The sequence below is a fragment of the Manis pentadactyla genome, chromosome 2, assembly GCF_030020395.1.
Source record: "Manis pentadactyla isolate mManPen7 chromosome 2, mManPen7.hap1, whole genome shotgun sequence".
Lineage (NCBI taxonomy): Eukaryota > Metazoa > Chordata > Mammalia > Pholidota > Manidae > Manis > Manis pentadactyla.
The window spans coordinates 100,123,454-100,143,388 of NC_080020.1; the positions used below are offsets into that span (position 1 = coordinate 100,123,454).

General features: G+C 34.7%; 1 protein-coding gene across 2 annotated transcripts in view; it reads left to right on the top strand.

Annotated features, from left to right (window-relative positions):
• PLPP1 (phospholipid phosphatase 1) overlaps nucleotides 1-19,935 on the top strand; it is a 96,273-nt gene that overhangs the window by 22,070 nt on the left and 54,268 nt on the right. The window contains exon 2 of one of the 2 annotated variants that reach the window (XM_036900346.2): nucleotides 10,441-10,595. The exons of the other annotated variant lie outside the window; for it this stretch is intronic. Within the exon in view, the coding sequence (XP_036756241.1) occupies nucleotides 10,441-10,595 (155 nt within the window). The remainder of the gene's footprint in view (nucleotides 1-10,440; nucleotides 10,596-19,935) is intronic. 2 annotated transcript variants of the gene reach the window in all.

The window sequence follows — 19,935 nt, forward strand, 5'->3', positions numbered from 1 at the left end:
GCACCAACATGGTTAAGTCTAATATATGCTGGGTTTTTTTTGAAGGGAGAATATATTTTACATATGGGTTTTATCTGTTACCTTTTGGTATGTGGATAAAGTGAAGGTTCCTGTGGCCAGGATTCTCACCTGGTCCTGGTTGGCTAGCTCACTACACACGTGTGGGCAATACGTTGTTATTGACTCTAGAACTCTGCCCAGTGCTCTGGGCAACACAGTGGCACAGCTGCATGGCTGCAGGAGAGCAGAGACAAGACTGGAGTTGTGGCAGCACCGGGGACAGAGACTGAGCCTGCTGTGTGGGTAGAGAGGCCCAGAGGCAGAGACTGGTTTGCTGCATGCAGGCTCTCTCTGAGTGGACGGGATTCCAGTGATCGACCTGCCACCCTGGAAATAAAGTTGGGAATAACCCTTTTACCCCAAGAATGTTCTACTATCATTTCTTTGGCCACATTGAATCCATAGTGAACTTGCCCGGGGCTGAAACCCATTGGCAAGACATGGTACATCAGGTCCTAGAAGCAGTTCCCTTACTATTTATCTTGTAAGTTTTGCTGAGGTTTTATGTCTGTCTTCCATAGTTTGCAGCAAAGTATACTTATATGTTAGGATAGCTCAGTCAGCCCAAGTGTAGTAGACTAAATGCATCCTTGGTCACACACAGCAGCTCTGCCTTCATCCTCAATCTAACCAACAGGAAATCTGTTGTTTGTCAATATACAGACCAGCATAGGCTCACAGAATCATGGAAGGAAAGGGACTGAAGAGATAATATCATTCTTCTTTCTTTTTTATAAATATGGAAACTGAGACTCTGGTGGTTACAGCCCTTTCCTAAAAGAGACATGGTATGATGTGGTGAAAAGAAGTGGGACTTTTGTTAAAATCCTTGCTTCCCTTCTTTACTAACTTTGTAATACTTGTTATCTACCCTAGTACACACCCACAAACTATGTACACTTGGGTGAGTTACTTAGTGTCTCTTTCTGAGAAGAGTTAGCCCAGAAATATAGTTAATGCCCTTTAAAAATTTTAATAATTTACTGTATTTGTGTTTTCTTAAACCTTTAACAAGACTGATCATTTCATTGACCTGTAAACTCATTTGGTTTGTTGATCTGATTTATCCTTTGTTTTCTATTACTTTCTGTTCTGGATTTATTTCACTTTCTTAAGCTTTTAAAAAATAAGTTATTGTATTACATGTTTGTTTCATTAATTTCTAATGTATAAATTAAAGACTACATTTTCATGTGTAGTAAATATTTAGTTGTTTAGGTTTGTCTTTTTGTTCATTTCAGACTATTTTGTGATTTACATTTTGATGATTCTTGACCTATGACTTAGTGACTATTAAATTTTCAAATATACAGATTTTGGGGGACTTTCCCCTTCATAGGATTGTTAGAATTAGAGATAATATTTAGGTAAATCCCTGGCAAATAGTAGGTATTCAACAAATGTTTTCACTTTTTCTTAAGGAAGTAAACTTCTGCTTTAGAAATTAGAACAGGAAACATAAAATTGCAGTAAGAACAAGTAATACTAAAAATGACTTTATTTCTGTAATATAGCCAAATAAGGAGCTTAAGTCAAGCGAGCAAAGAGGGAATGATGAGAAAAGGGTAAAATTGGGAAGAGGGGGAGGAAGGAAGAGGAATTAAGGGGAAGATGTAGAAATATCAAGGTGCATTAATTCTAGTCTTCTTTGAGGTCATATTCTACTGATCACTTTGGTATGTGGCTTTAGGATATTATTTTTATTATATTTCTTATACCTTTATAATAGAAGTATCCATTGATAACCTTTTTGGAGAGTGGGTGTGTAGGTTGTGAAACTATATGGCAAAAGGTGGTATGTTTTAGAGGAGAGGGTCTTCAAAGGAAGCAGGCCAAAAGTGTGTGTGTATAGAGGAATTTTATTCTGGGTGCTGGCTCACAGTAAAACCTATGTGTACCCAAGTACTTCATAATTATTTCCTCTTAAGTTATGTGTTAAATGTTAATATAATTTAGAAATTTGATGGCTCTCAACCTCTTAGTTTATTTTTAACCCTCTACATGTGCATTATCTGGTATGATAGAGTCTCTAGCCATATGTAGTAATTTAAGGTGAAATTAATTAAAATTAAGTAAAGGTAAAAAATCAGTGCTTATACTTGCTAGCTATATATTAAGTGCTCAGCCACATGGGGCTAGTGGCTACTATATTGGACAACACATTGTATTAGACAGTTATGTTATCACAGAAAATTCTGTTGGCATTGCCCTAAATCAAATTGTTTACTTTCTGTTCTCTCTCCTCCATCAGAGTAATGCTGGTTTATGTTAGTGTGTAATCAGTTTTGAGATTTTTCAAAATAAAACACTTAAAAGGCTCGCTAGAGTAATAAAGACAGCACTGACTTTTTTTTTGATGGTTTGATTTATGATTTTTTGACTTTTTGATTGTGTGAAAGCAATATGCATTCAGTAGAAACCATATACAGAATTCTGGATTCTGATCTTTTCCCTGGCTAGTGATCTGTTTATGAAATGTGCCTGAGATGCTGGGCGTGGCCCTGTGATCATGAGGGTAAACAACCATAATGTACCTAAGAACCATTCTGTACCTGCAGAACCATTCAGTTACTCACTTTTAGTACAGTATTCAGTAAATTACATGAAGTATTCAATGCTTTATTATAAAATAGGATTTGTGTTAGATGATTTTGCCCCACTGTAGGCTAATGTAAGAGTTCTGAGCATGTTTAAGATAGGCTAAGTTAAGCTATGAGGTTTGGTAGGTTGGGTGAATTAAGTGCATTTTTGACTTACGGCATTTTCAACTTACAGTGGGTTTGTCAGGATGTAACCCTATCATTAAGTCAAGGAAGATCTGTATTCTTTTTCTTGTTATGTAATTAAAAAGATAGTGCCACCCTTTTAGAATGATCTGCCTGAGTGCCATTATTTTTATAAGATTTATCAGGAAGTGGTGACTAAAATAAATGTATACATAATGGCTTATGTTTGACTGTCTCTGAAATGATCCTGGGGATTATTTTCACTATATAATAGGCATATTCTGAAATGGCCTAAACATTTTAATAAAATTTTTAAGATGAAAAACTGTTTTGTACACTCTTTGTATATTAGACTTACAGTTATTAATGATTCATATGTGATAGATCGTCATAGCTCTCAAAAGTTGCGAGAGGAAATTGCCAGAAATAATTTTTTCACAATAGGCCTATTTCTCTGAGATCCTATCAATCAGGCATTAAAGCCAACTTCTTTTGCTTTGTTTTTTGTTTTAAGCAGAATAGAAAAATAAGCTTTTCCTTTGCCCTGGTTTCATTCGCTTTACCATAGATAGGGCTTTTTCAGGTATGTTGCACGTATAGCGTAATTTCAGGAAACACAGCAAAAAAATTTTTCATTGTAATAAAGCATTAAAAAAATTCATAATTAATGATCTTGATCTTTAGTTTTATTATAAAATATCAAACATGAAAGAATATACAGTAGGAAAGGAGTTCTTTTTACCAAGTTTGTATTAGTACCATCTCTGGAGATAACTACTTAGAAGCTGGTTATATATTCTTCTGGGCTTTCCAATGTATATTTAGGCATAAATGCAAATAACTGTTACTTATAAATGAAATTTTACTGAATGTCTTTACAGATTACTTTGCTCACTTAACAATATATTGGGTATATTTCTATGTGTGAGATCATACTCATTATTGATTAGGTTTTAAACTTTTTTTCCAGATTTTATGATAGGAAATCTGAAGTATAAATATGTTTTCATATGAAGATAACATACTGTTGTAATGTATGTGCAACTGCCTTAGCATGATAGTGACCTATAATAGAGTGCTCAGTACATGTTAGTTTCCATTCTTCTTGGACATATATGAGAAGGGCCATGGAAGATGATTAACTGTTTCTTTTCAGTAGTGAAACTAAGGACTCAAAGTAAATCCAGAAACAACCATGGTATTAATTTTTTCACTGTAAAGTAAACCTTTCTCTTAAACATGTTTGTGTTTTGTGATTCAGATTTATAAATTGCTACAAGACTAGCAGGATTGCTATTTAAGAGTCTTGTAAGCTAGGCTGCCCTGATAATTTTAGGTGCTTCTGGTGAAAGCAAGTATTTTTTACTAGTGAATAAGAGACCACATTATGATTTATTCTTTTTTTACTGAAAGTGCACATTATAGTATGTACTATGAAGTACAATTTGTGAAGACATTTTACATGCGAATCTTGGAACAAATCCTTTGCTAGTTTTGAAGATGTTCAGAATGGATGCTGAGATTGGAAATCCAATACTTTTGTCATGGAGTAGGATTGTAAATCTGTGTCTTATACAATTTCAGATCTGATTGTTTCTGGTGGTTCTTGAGAAGAGACTGGGAAAAGATGGATCTGGAGCTGATTGTTAATTATTTGTACAGTCCTGTTTTGAAGTATTATTACTTTGTGTTCTTTATCATTTCAGTTGGAAATATGATCCTTCTGCTTTCTTGCAGGGAAGTTGTGGGTCTTTGTTTTGGGTGGATCAGTAAAGAGGATTGAATGGGGTCCCAGCCTGTTTTCTTCTTCAGAAAAGAGTTGAGAGGTGCTGCTGGAGGTGCTTTTACAATAGCCATCTCTGAAGCTTTGCATGGAGGTGATACTGGACTGTACAAACATTGCTTTCAAGATCCAAGGAGTTTGTGAATTATAAATTTCTGTTAGCAATGAACTTGGGTCTATCAGTCTGTTTATCTTTATTTGTTAGTACCTTGTGTTCCCAGTTGAAAACAAGCTCGAGAAATAATTGATAGAATATAGAATTGGAAGTGCTTCTGTAGCATGTTTTTGTATTTTAGCTCATTAACCTGTTTTCTTGGTTTTGTTTTATGGTTTTTTCTTGGTCTGTTTGGTTTAACTTGAGTCTTTTGGAAAGAAAATCACTTAATGTTTCAGGACCTAAGTTTATGGTTTAATGCAAGATGATTATACATGTGCCTCAGAGGCTTTTGCTCACTTGTTTATTCATTTGTTCATTTATTCATTCAAAAATATTCCTTGAATTACTTACTGTAAACAGGATTGTGGAGTTAATACTATCAGATAGTAAAATATTGAGGGTAAAGGAAAATGGAAAATGTATTCTGCATAGATACCAAAGGCAGGTGTGTATGTGTATATATATGTATTTAAGAGAGACACAGACACACATCCTTGTATATATACATAGGCAGAATTTGGTCCATAGTTCTATAGGAACAATCTACTAAACATTTTTAGAATGTTTCTTCTTCCTATTCCCACAATTATTTCTTTATTTCAGGCACTCAACATCTATCTTATATACTAGTATTTCTTACCTCTGGAATTTCCCTCTATTCTAACTTCACACTGCTTTTTCCTTATGTAGCTCTTCTCAGAGTTTTTCCCTCCAGTTGAAGCAGTTGGATTGTGCATCTCCTGTTACCCTCAGAATAAAGTCCAAACTTTAATGTATACTCTCAATATAGATTCCATAAATAATTCCTTTATGAAACTCTCCTGAGTTGCCACTTTTAGTTGCCACCTGTTCCGTGGTGAGACCTGAACCGCCCTTACCTTCTCCTATTTCCTGGTTCTAGATATCTTGTTTCCTCATGTGGACTTGCTCTCATGACTGTCTGTCCTACTCTGAGTGCCAAGAGGTTGACTTTGTCCTTTGTTTTCTAGATCAGTTTGGACAATGGGAAGCACTACCAAGAGGAGAGTGGGGTTGCTGGACTTATTCTCCTGCCAAATACTGTCACTTTGGCTCTCCCAGAGGTCATAGTTCTACCAAGCATCCCTTTTTGTACCTTTTAGGCCCAGAGTAGTTGCAGCTGCCCACCTTCCATATCTTGTAGTTAGTCCTTTATTAAGCTCTGCTTAAATTGCCCAATTTGAGGGTGCTGTCTCCTGTGGGGATCCTGACTGCTACAGTGTCTAAATCATCTAAACTTCAGCCTTGCTTGCAGTTAACAGCTATGTCATTTCTTTCCTGTAGCCCTTATCTCCCGATTTCATTGCAGTATTTTTAGTGAACTCTTTCTCATTCCTTCTTTTAGTCTCTCTCCTTTTTCCTTTCCTGGCACCGTGGCTGCCATATAATAGGACTTGAAATGTCTGAATGAATAAGGAGAGGAGATTTTCAAAAGAATGGACATTTGAATTTCCCTGTGCTGTAGCATATACTATACTAGTGTCTAAAATGAAATCTTTTGAGAAAATAGGGTAAGGTATTGGGTACTGAATTCAGTATAGTGACTTTAATATCTAGAATTTTGTTTCAAAAAAATAAATGTGGCACATGGTTTTCTATACTTTTGCTTCTATATATTAGAAATTAACATTTCAGTCTCACTGTTTAAAATGCATTTTAGATTTATTCCATTGGAATATTTTATAACAGCATGTTTTAAGGAAATATGTGCTGTATATAAAATGAGAGAGACTTTAATTATCACTTAATTGGAGGAGAACATAGGAAACATGCATATCTATCTATATATATATTTGTATCTATCTTTATCTTTCCAGGTATTCATTTACCTGTCTTCCTCAATATATGTTAGAAGGGATGTACTAAGAGCAGACATATAGTAGCTAACAAATGTGTTTAGCAAGGTGGAACTTTTTAAAAGTGACTTTTCTTAAGAATAGAATTTTAATTGAGAAAAATATCCTAGAATTATGATTAGGGTCAAAATAGTTTCTGTATACATCATACATTAAGAAAAGAATATACTGGTCCTATGAAAGGGTTTATTTCAAGGAGAATCTTCCTGTAACCTGACTTTGACACAGAACTTTCCATTACCATCCTAAAATATTACCAGTGCAAATAATCTTTTATAGCAGATAGAGAATATTCCATTGCTATTTAGAGTAGAGGTGTCTCTTTAGGGAGATAGATATGCATCTGTGTGTATGTATCTTAATCTTCTTGAGCTGCCATAACAAAATACCATAGACTAGGTGGCTTAAACAACCAAAATTTATTTCTCACAGTTCTGGAGGCTGGAATTCTGAGGTCAGGGTGCCAGCAGGTTGGGTTCTGGGGAGGGCTTTTCCTGGTTTGCAGTTGGCCATCTTGCTGTATCTGTACGTGGTCTTTCCTCAGTGTGTGCAAGTGGAGAGATCTCTCTTATTCTACTTATAGGGTCACTAATCCTAATGGATTCCCTTATGACCTCATTATCACCTAAAAGCCCTCTTTCTAAATATAGTAAAAGTAGGGGTTGGAACTCCAAAATAAGAATTTTTCGGGGGGACACCATTCAGTCCAGAAGGGTGCGTGTTTGCAATTGAGTATATATAAAACGTGAGCAACAGAAGAAATCATTGTGATATATTTACCTTAAAGAGATTCATGCCTAGGCAATGACAGCCCAGTATTGAAGTTCATTACTGAATTTTCTTCATAAATATATTGTTTTGTTAGTTGGGGGTGGTGTAATATATTCTCTGGCAGGTTACCAGTGACACCCTTTGTCCTCAGACCTCATAGTCTTCACTTGGTTCTCACTCTCCTTCATGTCTTAGCATTTGGCATCCTACATGTACTTAGATACAGGCTTGATACTGTAGGCTCCTTCTGTTGGCTTTTGTATTACATTGTCCTGCTTCTCTGTTGTTCATTCTTTTGTTCAAAGAAGGGCCAGTATGTGCTGCTGAACAGATGGGTGCAGCGCCTGCCCTCTGGAGCATGTAGTCCTCCCTCCTTCCTCCCTCTCCTGCCGTCTCCTTTCATGACTTCACTGTGGATACTAGTCCTTAGCAGATATAGATTGTCTTATTTCTGTTAGTCTTGTAGGCTTTCTCTGAGAACTGTTTAATTCTCCTGGCTTAAGTCACCACCTCTGATGCCATCAACTTGCATCTCTCTCTCTACTTCTGATCTTTATCCTGAATTTTACTCAGTTAGCCATCAGGGGTTTTTTAATAAGAGCCACCTGTGTGCAGCAGCTATGAGAAGGATAGAGCCTTTGCTGACAGAATGCCAAAAGCAGTTTAAAATACAGTGCGATAGATGGGTGTAAAAGGTCCTGTTTGACAGATAAGTAGGGTGTGCTTGTCTTGGAACCTGAAAATAAAATGAGAGAGTAAGTATCCCTAATAGAAGGCTGAACATACAGGAAGCCACTTAGTGTTTTGAAAACAGTATGTTTAGGCAACAACGAATGGTTCAGTGTGATTAGAGCTCTATGGCTGCTTGGGAAGAGTGAATGATGCTGCTGAGCATTTAAGAAGGTGCCAGATAATCCACCAAAGGCAATCTTCTCCACGCTAACCTAATTTGCTTCCACCATAGATCAGCTTCCCTGTCTCCCCGCCTTCACATTTCTGTCCTGGGACCATCATGCTCCCTACTTTCGAACCCTTGAAATGTCACTTTCAGATCTGCCTCAACAATTGTGCTCCGTCATCATGCTGAGTCATTTCTATATTCAAAACCTTCTTTCATGTATCCTTTTCTGTTTTCACTATTAACACACTGCTTATCACTTAATTACTGGATTATTTCAAAGCTTTATTAGATACTCCCTTCCTAATAAAAAAAAAATTCTAGAACCTCTTATTTTACCCTGTTTTGCTGACCCTGAGTAAAAGAGGATATATTTTATTTCCTATAGGGTAAGTCCTTTCTTTGGCCTGCTTTTAAAGTACGTAATTCTTTTTTTTCGCAAATACAAAAATCCCAAGCCTTCCTAAAAACCGCAGAAATGGAGAATTAAGAATAATCTGCAGCAAAGAAGATTTTGTTCCATTGACTTTCAGTTTTTATGAATGACATTTACTTTATACTGTATGAGCTTTTTCAAAGGACAGGCCCCTCTTCCCTCCAGTCATATCTTCTTCATCATAATTAAAACATGGTAATTTAGCCAGATCCCTTGCTTCCATGGGAGGCCATATGTACACTGTTGCAACAGACGGACTGTGTTGGAATCCTGGTGCCACTACTTACTGGTTTCAGCAAAGGTTCTGCATTCTAAGCCTTATAATAGCTTTATATGAAAAATGGGGAAGTAATAGTACCTCTCTCACAGAGTTGCGGTAAGGATTGAATTAAAGTGTGGCCTAGTGCTTGGCATGTGTGAGCACGCAGTACATTTGGCTGTAAAATGTTATGTACCTTGAAAACTCCCTGCTCTGTGCTCTTGTTGATGCAATATCACGCTGCCCTCCTGTCCCTCTGCCATTTAATGCTCTCCTTGAGCCCCGCATTGCCTGTGGTTTACCAGCTGTAACTCAGTTGCCTTTTCTTGAATAGGCTAACTACTGCAGTTCATGTTGACCTCTGTATTCCTATATTACCTTTTTATACCATTTTAGAAGTTAGTCATATTTTCTCTCTTGTGGTATTTTTTTTTTCTGTAAATGTACATATAGTAAAGTTAACTTTTTGTTGTACAGTTCTATGAGTTTGAACAATGCTGAAGTTGTGGGATTACCGTCACAATCAAGATAGAGAAATATTTCATCACTCCTCAAAAGTTGTACCTTAGTATTACTTTTTAAATAGTTTCCTTAGTATGTGTATTTTGTTTTATTTCTACATGTACAATTTAGGGTCTTGAATGTAGCATTTGTTCTACACTGATTTTCTCCCGTATGTGTGGCTTAGCCTAGTATTGAACATATATAGTGAGCAGATGCTTAAACATTTGAATTGTATAAAACAAAACCTAAGAGCATGGTAAATTTGCACATATTAAGAGGCTGCTTTTAAGTTATTTGACTCCCTTTTGGTCTTTCATTTTATTTGGGTGAAAAAATTCCAAATGAAAATTATTCCTATATAGCTTGTTAAAGTGATTTTGTAGCCTTGCCTCAGCTAACAAAAACCATTTTTAATTTGTTTTGGGAAACAAAGGACTCCTTTCTTCCCTTTTTTATTATCAGATATACTTATGTTTTCTGTTTTTTTCTAACCCTATTAAATTTTAATGTGAAAATTTTATCTTTCCCCTCCTTGACTATTTTTGGTTTTTATAATGTTATTATTAAATGTATTTATTGAGTTTTGTCTTTTTTTTTAACATGTTTAAGATGTTGAACAATTCAATTAAAAATGAGTTAGTTACAAAATGTAAAATATGCAGCCTCCTATTTTCTCAACTTTATTTTACTATGGACCAAGTTTGCTCTGTTCCCTAGGTATTTCTTTTATTGTCTCTCAAATCAGAGGTCAGGGCAAGTAAGAGAATTTATACTTGATTAAAGTGGGGCGGATGTGGAGAAGCTAATGCTGCATGGTTTCCTCAGTCTTCACTCTTGGGTATTATGGAGTATTGGTCCTTTTTCATAAAGGGCAAAATATGGTTAAGCTTTGCATCCCATTCAGTAGACTTTACTTCCTAAAGAAGTGAATTGAATTTAACCATGTGTGTCTTTTTTTCCCTTCCCCAACAGCTTCCATGCCTATGGCTGTTCTAAATTTGGGCCAAATATATCCATTTCAGAGAGGCTTTTTCTGTAAAGACAACAGCATCCAGTACCCGTACCATGACAGTACCGTCACAAGCACTGTCCTCAACACAGTGGGGCTTGGTTTACCCATTTCCTCTGTAAGTAAATTAATAAGCAGGTAGTGGTGGGTTTGCTGTGCTGGAGGCTGGGTGAAGCGATAGAGCTGGGGTGGGAGTGAATACATGGTGCTGTCTTCAACCGCGTTTCTGCGGTGACTGATTGCTTGAGGAATATAGGTGCTATTTTAATAAGGGACGGTGTTTCTCCTGTTGAAGGGGGATGTTACCCAAAACAACTTGATGTCATAATGAAGAATTATGGAATGATTATTTTGGAACAGAAGAGTTCATTTCAGTCATTTGGACCAACTCCTTTCAGTATACAAATGAAGAAACTTGGGCCCAGACACTTACTCAAGCCTAGTAAACTATTTTATGACAACTGAAACAAAAATTATGCTTGTTTTATCATATTAGTAAACAGAAATGGAGGTTATAGGAAAGGAGGTAGATTTATTTATTAAATTTGAGGAAACAATAGAAAGAACATTAAGACAACAGGAAGAATATAAGCAAAATCATCAGAATTCATCAAAATTGTATCACTATTATTTAAGTCGTACTGTTCTTTAGATCATCAGTTTATAAAATAATATTGGATTTCATTATTTTAGGTAACTGGAAACTTTACTTCTAGGTGGTTTCACAAAGTAGGTTAAAATTGGCACTTGAGATGCTGCGTTTACTTTCCTTATCCTTGGCTCTGACTCCAGAACCTTGTTCTATGGCTCTTTATATGACTTCTCTAGAAAAAAAGGAGCAGAGTAAAGATTTACCTCCTGAGTGTCTTGGGAGTACAGCAGGTCATTCTGTATTTCTCTTTTGACCACCTATTTCTTGTCAGTTGGCTTCCCCAGACAGTTTAGTTAAAAAATTTCTGTTGTGAACAAATTCAGCAGCCTTATTTCCACAGTAGGACAGGCTGGCTTTTCTTTCCCTATCTTGCCTCCAAATTGACTAAGAATAATCTAGTTTCTTTGGTTTTCTATTTTATATCTGAGTTGACTTTGTTTTTTAGCTAGCAGATTTTTTTGTTTCTGACAGTCTTTGGCACAGTATTCTGAAGGTGACGGGTACTTGAATTCTGTTATTTTCCAAGGTATATTAAATATTACTATATATAGTCTGTATTCTAATTTGATTATAACCCACTTTTATAGGAGTAAAGTGGGAGAAAAATCTAGGACTTAGTTTAAGGAGATACTCACTTTTTGCCTAAGAAGTAAATTCCATCATAATTGGTAACTTCTATTTTAGCCTTATGAACTAGTGTAAAGCATATAGTACTGCCATTTAGGTGATAATAGACAGTGTTACAGTACTTGTATGAAGTACAAGGTATTTGTTGTAGCCATCATTTTGAGTAGCTATTGACAGAAAAGGTTTTTGAAAAATTGGCCCTATATTTGAGAGCTAACTGCTTCAGGATCAGGCTGTTGCTTTTAGTTATTTGACTTGGTACATTACATCTTTTCCATAAAGAAAGTTTAATTATAAAAATTATACATATGAATTTAAGAAAATCTGTTATAAAGGAGAAAAGAAAAAGAATCAACCATAGTCCTACTACCTGACAAATACTGTTAACATTTTGATATTATTTCCTTTAGTGATTTAATTTTTATAATCTGAGGTCCATAATCTTTTTTAAAAAAATGCATTCTGTATTGTTTCTTCATCAGCTAATCAAAAAAGATGCAGCATAGAGAAAATTATATAGATTTCTATGTTTTTTGGCTTAAAGTTTCTTTTTGGGTTTTAAGAATCCTCTTTTTATTTGAGACCAAATTTTATTTCCCTCCTCTTCTGGCTTCAGGAGGTTTGCCTTCTTCCTCTGCAATTCTTCGTACATTACTTTTGTAAATTTTTGCATTTCTAGAAAAAGATAAAAGCTTGAATTTGTAAACTTTCAAAATAATGAAAATAACAGTAAAGTTAGTGTTAAATCAAAAAATTCCTATCTTGCAATGAAAATATGCTTTTTCTGTAGTATAAAATGTATATAATTTGTGAATAGAAAACTCTTATGTATGTTCAGTAGGTTATTTTACATTGATTTGAGTACTATCAGTAACTGTTCTTCTTATGTCTTGATTACTCTCTGGTATAATCTTTTAGTAAAAAATGTCTAGCCTAAAATAATAGTATAAAGAGTGTTTTTTGTGGCCATCCTAACAAAACTATATGTTCATTTTCACATAGTTATTCTGGAAGCTTAACTGTTCTGTGTGTTGGTTTAATTTTGTCTGTCTCCAAGAAAGTGCCAAAAGAAAAGATTCAAATAATGGTATTTTGAAAATGCACAATAAATCAATATCCAAGCTCCACTTCTTGTTCTAGATGGACTTGAGTGGACCTACAGATAAACATGTAACTCCTTGAAGACAGAAAGTTAATCTTGAATTTTACAGCATACTGTAATCCAGTTCTGATGCTGACCACTTGGAATTAGTATCTGATTCCAGAGGTTTAGGATCATAGCCCCCAATAAGAATGCCCTCACTTTAGTTGTCAGCTGTAAGTTTGAGGGTCCCCAGGTCACCCACACTTTTGACCAACTGGCTACAAGCCCACGGGATTCCCATCACCCTGTCCTGCCAAACAAGACTGCCCTCACTTCAGATGCTAGCCACAGGTGTGAGGGTCTGCTGGCCACCTGGACTTCTGATCAGCTGGCTACACATTTGAGTTTCCCATGACCCCCTCAGGTTTAGTAAATTGCTAGAATGACTCACAGAACTCATTAAAAAGCTATACTTCTATGATTATAGTTTTGTGGTGAAGGATACAAATCAGGACCAGCCAAATGAAGATACACATGAGTCCAGGTCTGGGAGTTGGGGGGAGTCTGAATGCAGAGCATCTGCACTCCCTGCCCCTGGAATCAGGGCTTGTCACCCTCCTAGCAGTCTGATGTATTTGCCAACCAGGAAGCTTCATCAAGCCTCAGTGGCTGATGTTTTTATTGGGATTTAATTATGTAGATGTGAGAGACTCATTTATTGGCTGTGTGATTGAGTCTCATTCTCTAGTCTCATTCCCTTCCCTGGTGGGGTTCAAAGCCCGGTATCTCTTAATCACTTGGTTGATCTTTCTGGTGACCAGATCTCATCCTGAGTCTTCTTGTCAGCATCAGCTCTCAGGTGTGATCCAGCAGGGTCATGAATAACAAAGACACTCTTATTACTCAGGAAATTTCAAGGAACCAGAGTACAAAGGCCAGTCTAATCTTTGTTGTAGACTTGTCTTTCCCTCTTTCACTCCACAGACATAGTGACTTGAACACAATTCAGTACTCAGATGTTGATTGTCATAGATTAATTTCAATAAAAAAGTTTTACTTTTTCCCCTTCTTTCAGTCAGCCAGTCAATGTTTACTGAGGATTTGGAAGCAAGATTTCTATTGTTAAAGAAAACATTAGCCTGACATTGGGTAAAATGGTGAGGAAGACTTTAAGACTATGGCAGTAGGGTTGAGAGGCAGAGCTAACTCCAAATGCAAGGACCAGTGGGGCTTTATAGCCATGGAGCTGGTGCGGGGGTCAGTAGATGGAAAATTACTAGGACAAGACATCAAGGATAGGAGGATTCTTGCTAAAGTGACATAACAGGATTCTTGTTAAAGGCATACCAGGACTTAAATATCAAAAGTGGGGTATAAGGAACTTGATCAGGTATCAAGTGTGAAAAGCTTGACACACAGCCAAGGTAAAAGCCTAATTGAGAAAAGGGCTTGAAGAGCGTAACTAGAGTTTGGTCAAGGAGAGAGTCTCTGTCTTGATCTGTCATTAATTATGAACCTCATCTTAACTCTATATTGTATATTAAGCTGTTAGGTCATGATAGAAGAACATATATGTAAACATGTATCTAACTTAGTGCAAAAGTGTTCTACTCTAAATTCATTCCAGAGTATGCATTATTTGAAATTATATTTTGTCTTCATCATTTGAAGTGTTTGTCTATAAAATTTCCCTACTCTAGAATGTGAATTATTCCAGTTTTTAGTTAGGAAATTTAGTGAATTATTATTAAAAATACAGAAATGTCAATAGCCTCTTAAACCAAAATTTAGAATAATGTACTTTGGATTATCCTTCTCAGCTGTTGTGCCTAGGTGCATATAACAAAAAAAATGCCTGGCTTTTATATAGCATTCAGCACAAGTATTTTCTAACATAAGTTATTCCTCAGATTTTTGCTACAAGTATTATTAATGTAATATATTAAGTAGATAATACAGTTTTGAAAGATACAATATGATTTGGAAGAAATATTTCTGTTTTTGATATATTTCAACTATTGTAATTGCTTTCAAGTTAATATTTTAAAATTACTTTTATTCTCTTTATTAACACCTGAGGAAAAAGACAATGCAGAATAACTTTTTTTGGTTTCATTGTTAGGGAATACTGCATCTATAAAGTTTGAGATTTGATAATGTTTGAGAAGATGAGAGAGATCATTTACTGTGGATATGTGAATTTTCTGAAGTTCTTTGGTATAGTCTTCTGGCATATTTCTTTAGGGTGACTGTCCCAAAGAAGGTAACTGAAGTCCAATTTATTATTTTTAAGTAACTACTTAGATAATGACTGGTAATAGGAAATTCCAGTCATAAGGAAGAAGGAATGGATGGGTTAATACTTTTATTTTAATAAGCTGTAAGGTAATATAGAACTAAAGTATTATTTATAACAATATGGCCATGAATAATCTGCCCTATAGGAGGACATTTATTGGGTTTTATGGCAAGTGTTTATTGGTGTTTATTGGGTTTTATGGCAAAGCAAGTCTCTCTTGCCACTCTTTTGCTTACTAGACCAGGAAGCTGGTATCAAAACAGACCATGGCCCACACTTGGATGTTTGTTTCATGTTGACGTAGGTGCTGTGCTGCCTTTTCCCCATTACATTCCAACAGGTACAAGGCAACAAGCTTTGCTAAGGTAGGGATGGTCTGTTTTGCTCCATTGTATCATTACTGCCAAGCACAGTTCTTGGTATTTAATAAGTGTTTAATAAATAAAAGGTAGAAAAATTTAATGAAAACTGACTAAATGTCAAATGGAATAAGATTGTCATGTATGTTTAATAATTACCGTGAAAATTCACCTTAACTCTTTAGAAATATACCGCATTTCCAAATCATTTCTTAGTACCAGGTATCTTGTTAATAACAGCTTTTCAGGAAAAAAATTGGATACTATTATATTGAATATATATTCTGATTAGAGAGATCTTAAAATAGAGGGGAAATATCTATTAGAATTAAAGAAATATAGTATTATGGAACTTGATTTCTTAGGTTGGAAAAAAGTTTTGTTCCTTATTCCCATGTGGAACTGTGTTTCCTGTCTGCATCTTTATGGAAAGCAGTGATTTAATCTGTTCTTTTAAGCACCTTTCTCTATATATTTGTCACAAAATGAATTAACATCAGATCCATCCTAAAGTTATTTGCCATATCATAGGTGTTTTCTTTGTTTAAAACTGCTTTTCATGCTACCTTTGGAAGAGGTAATGTGTAAATTTAGTATTATTAAGAATTTGTTCATCTGTTTTATAGAACGCTGAAAATATCTTGATAAACTTTAATTTATATTGGATGAACTTAAAGGAAAGACAAGTTATATAAATATTGAGTATATAATGACAATAATGAAAACTGAATATCTGATAGTTTCACATTAGCCAAGCTTATGGAATTCCACTGTTTTCCTAAATGCTATGGCCCTTTAAGGGATTCACTGGGAAAAATATCTGCTCATCAAATATTCTTAAAAATAGTTTTAGGGCATGTTATGGAATGTCTTTGCTAAGGTTAACTGGTGAAGAGCTGTTGCTTTACATGCTGAATACTGCTCTGCTAAATTACTAGACAGTATCTTCTAACTTTTTCTACTGCTGGTATTTTGACAAATCTGCAAGATTTCAGTGGGTTAAGTGTTATTCCTTGATGAGAATTCTAATTTTTGAGAAGCCCTAAAAGCTCTTTCTGCTAAATGTGCTTCATCAGTGAATGATAAGAAGACAAATGAAATTAAAATGTTCATATTGTTTACTACCAGAAATTAAGTCTTCTAACTATCTAAACTTGGAATCAGTTACTTCCCTCCCCTATACTTTTTCAAGAAAAAGTGACATATTTTTTGATTCGTTTAACATTGAATTGGCAGAATGGCCAAACAAATACATTTTTGATGGATGTAATGAGATTAATATATAGTTACTTAAAAATATATGAGAAAAGTCAAATTTGTCTCCTTTCCATTAATTCCTAACTTTTTTTATAATGTAGACCAAATCCTTTTTTTTTAAACACACCTTTCATCTCTGAATATGTGAAATATTAGCACAGACAATACCTGTGTTTTTCTATTGCGGACCAAAGGATTTGAAGGCAGAATATTTCAGTATATTATCTGCCATACTTTAGATAAAAAACTAACTTGAAGGCATTTGTATTAATATTTCACTTATTTCCCTCTTTCATGAATACTATTTTGAAAACTAGCAGGGGATGTTAATGTACTTTACCTTTTTAGGTCCTAAGAAATTAGGACATCGAGTTGAACTTGTGACATTAGTTCTTTGAACTTTTTTTGTAATGAAAAATAACTTCACACCTTGGATTTGGCAGAGTTTTTATCTAATGACACAAAAAGCATGGTTCATAAAAGAAATAATTGATAAGCTGGACTTAATTAAAGCTAAAAGCTAACACTCTCTTCTCTGTAAAGCCACAGACTGGGGAAAATACTAATAAAACACACATTTGATAAAAGACTTGTATCAACCCAATTAGAAAGTGGAGAAAAGATCTGAACAGAGACACACCTCACCAAAGAAGATACTCGAATGACAAATAAGCATACGAGAAGGTGCCCAATCTCATACTTCAGTAAAGAATTGTAAATTAAAACAATGAGATGACACTGTACACCTATTAGAATGGCTAAAATCCAAAACACTGACAATGCCAAATGTTGGTGAGGATGTGGAGCAATGGAAGTTCTCATTCATTGCTGTTGGGAATGTAAAATAGCATGGCCACTTTGGAAGACAGTTTGGCAGTTTCTTAAAAAATTAAACAGTGTTACCATATGATTTATCAGTTATGCTCCTAGGTATGTACCCAAATAAATTAAAAACAGTATCTATAAAAACTAACACACAATGTTTGTAGCAGTTTTATTCATAATTGACAAAACTTGGAAGCACCTGAGATGTCTTTCAGTAGGTGAATGAATAAACGGTGGTACATCCATATAATGGAATATTATTCAGTGCTGAAAAGAAGTGTGCTATCCAGCCATAAAAGACATGGAAGACCCGTAGGTGCATATTGTTAAATGAAGGAAGCCAATCTGAAAAGCTATATACTGTATGATTCCAGCAATCTGGCTTTCTGGAAAAGGCAAAACTATGGAGACAGTAAAAAGATCAGTGGTTGCCAGGGGCTGCGGTGAGGACAGATGAGGGTTGAGTAGTTGATATATAGAAGATTTTGGGACCGGTGAAACTGTTCTATATGATATTGTAATGGTGGATACATGACATTATGTATTTTTCAAAACTCATAGAACTACAACACAAAGAATAAACCTTAATGTAAACTATGAAGTTTAGTTAATAATAATGTGTCAATATTGGTTCATCAGTTATAACAAATGCATTACACCAGTGAAAGATACTTATAATAGAGAAAATTAAGAATAGTGGTTGTGGAGAGGAAGTATACTTTTTACTTTCTGCTTAGTTTTTTATAAACCTATAACCACTTTAAAAAATTGTATTTTTAAAGTTTTTTAAAGTTTTTAAAAAATTTGCTCCTAAAATCTGGTGAAATGTCAAAGCTCTTTGGCTAAATGATAATTAGTAATGATTGCTACAAATGATTATCCTCGTGTTTAGTAAATATTTATATATTCATTGTTAGGATTCGGGTTGCCTGATAACGATATAAGAAGTAAAATATCAGAGATATGCATATAATTTATCTATTTGTTAACTCATTTATATATAAGAGTATTTGTTTTGACTTTTGACTTGAGACATAGGTTCTTAACAAAGGAAAGAAGTATAAAATTGGTTGACAGTTTAATAAATAGAATAAACTTACTTTGTAAGATTTAATAATCTAGTGAAGATGTAAATTTATAAAACATGTTAGTACTTAGAAATTTAGTGCAAGTTTTCAGTTCTTACAGTGAAAAACCAAGGAACTGAAATCCTGTGTCAACAGTCCTATTATTAAGAAAATATATGTACGGGATATATTTAGTGTATTTTATGCAAGGGACCGTTACTGTTTCAAGTTTTATTACGCAAGAGACCTTTAGTACATTTAAAAAGTATGGCTCTGAAAAAATTGATTGAATTTAGAGGCATCTTTTAATAGTGAAGATTTAATTTAAATATAGGTTCACATCCATTATCTACTACTCTTGAATATTTTTGAATTTTTGAAAGGTTATATGATTCATGTACTTTATGCCATGCCTTCAGCAAGGTTTAGTATAGGACCTCAGTCAACACTAATATTTATACAGTGAAATACAACTAGTCAAAGTAAGTGAGGTAAGTAAAGGCTAGGGTCATTTCTTCATTTGTGCAGGTTAAGTTTTACTGTCAGATAAATTCAGGTTGGATTTTGGCACCAAATGTGATGAAAGAAATAGGATTTTTTAGGGCTTTGGGCCTTAGAATAAGGGATTATAGGGTTTTTAATGAAAGCTGATATAAAATTTTCTTAGACATGTTATGTGGTTACTTTAAACAAATATTTAAAATTTCCAAATTTAGTTTTTTTTGAGAAGCAGAACCTATGGTTAAAAGTTTAAGCTTAGAACTGCTTATGCAAAACTAACTCATTTGTGATTGGCGTGTATGTAGGATTGGTGATGTAAGCCACAAAAATAAACATGTCCAGTGCAGCGCAGTGATTTTGAGTATTACCTATTCACTGATTGTGAAGAATGAGCAAAAAATAGTGTCCTATAAAGAAGTCATTCGTGAAACACTTTGGTGTTTCTCAGTAACTACAAATAATTTGGGTTGCATATCTGGCTTTCTGGAAAATCCCTTAATACTCTATTGCAGTCAGATTCCTATGGGTTCCATCTTTAAATAAGAATTTAAAAAAATTCTCCATCATTCTTGTCAGTTATCTTTAAGCTTTCATACTTAGAATGAGAATGAGGTAGGGTCTTAAAAATGGCAGTTTATTGCTATATTATGAACTTGTATTTCTAATGACAAGAAATGAAATTCTGTTTTTACTTGTAGAAAGAAAACTTTTGTGTTTTTAGATCTGTTTTTGGGCTGTGGACAGTCAACACCATCTTAGAGCAACGTAACATTCAGAAAGCACTTCC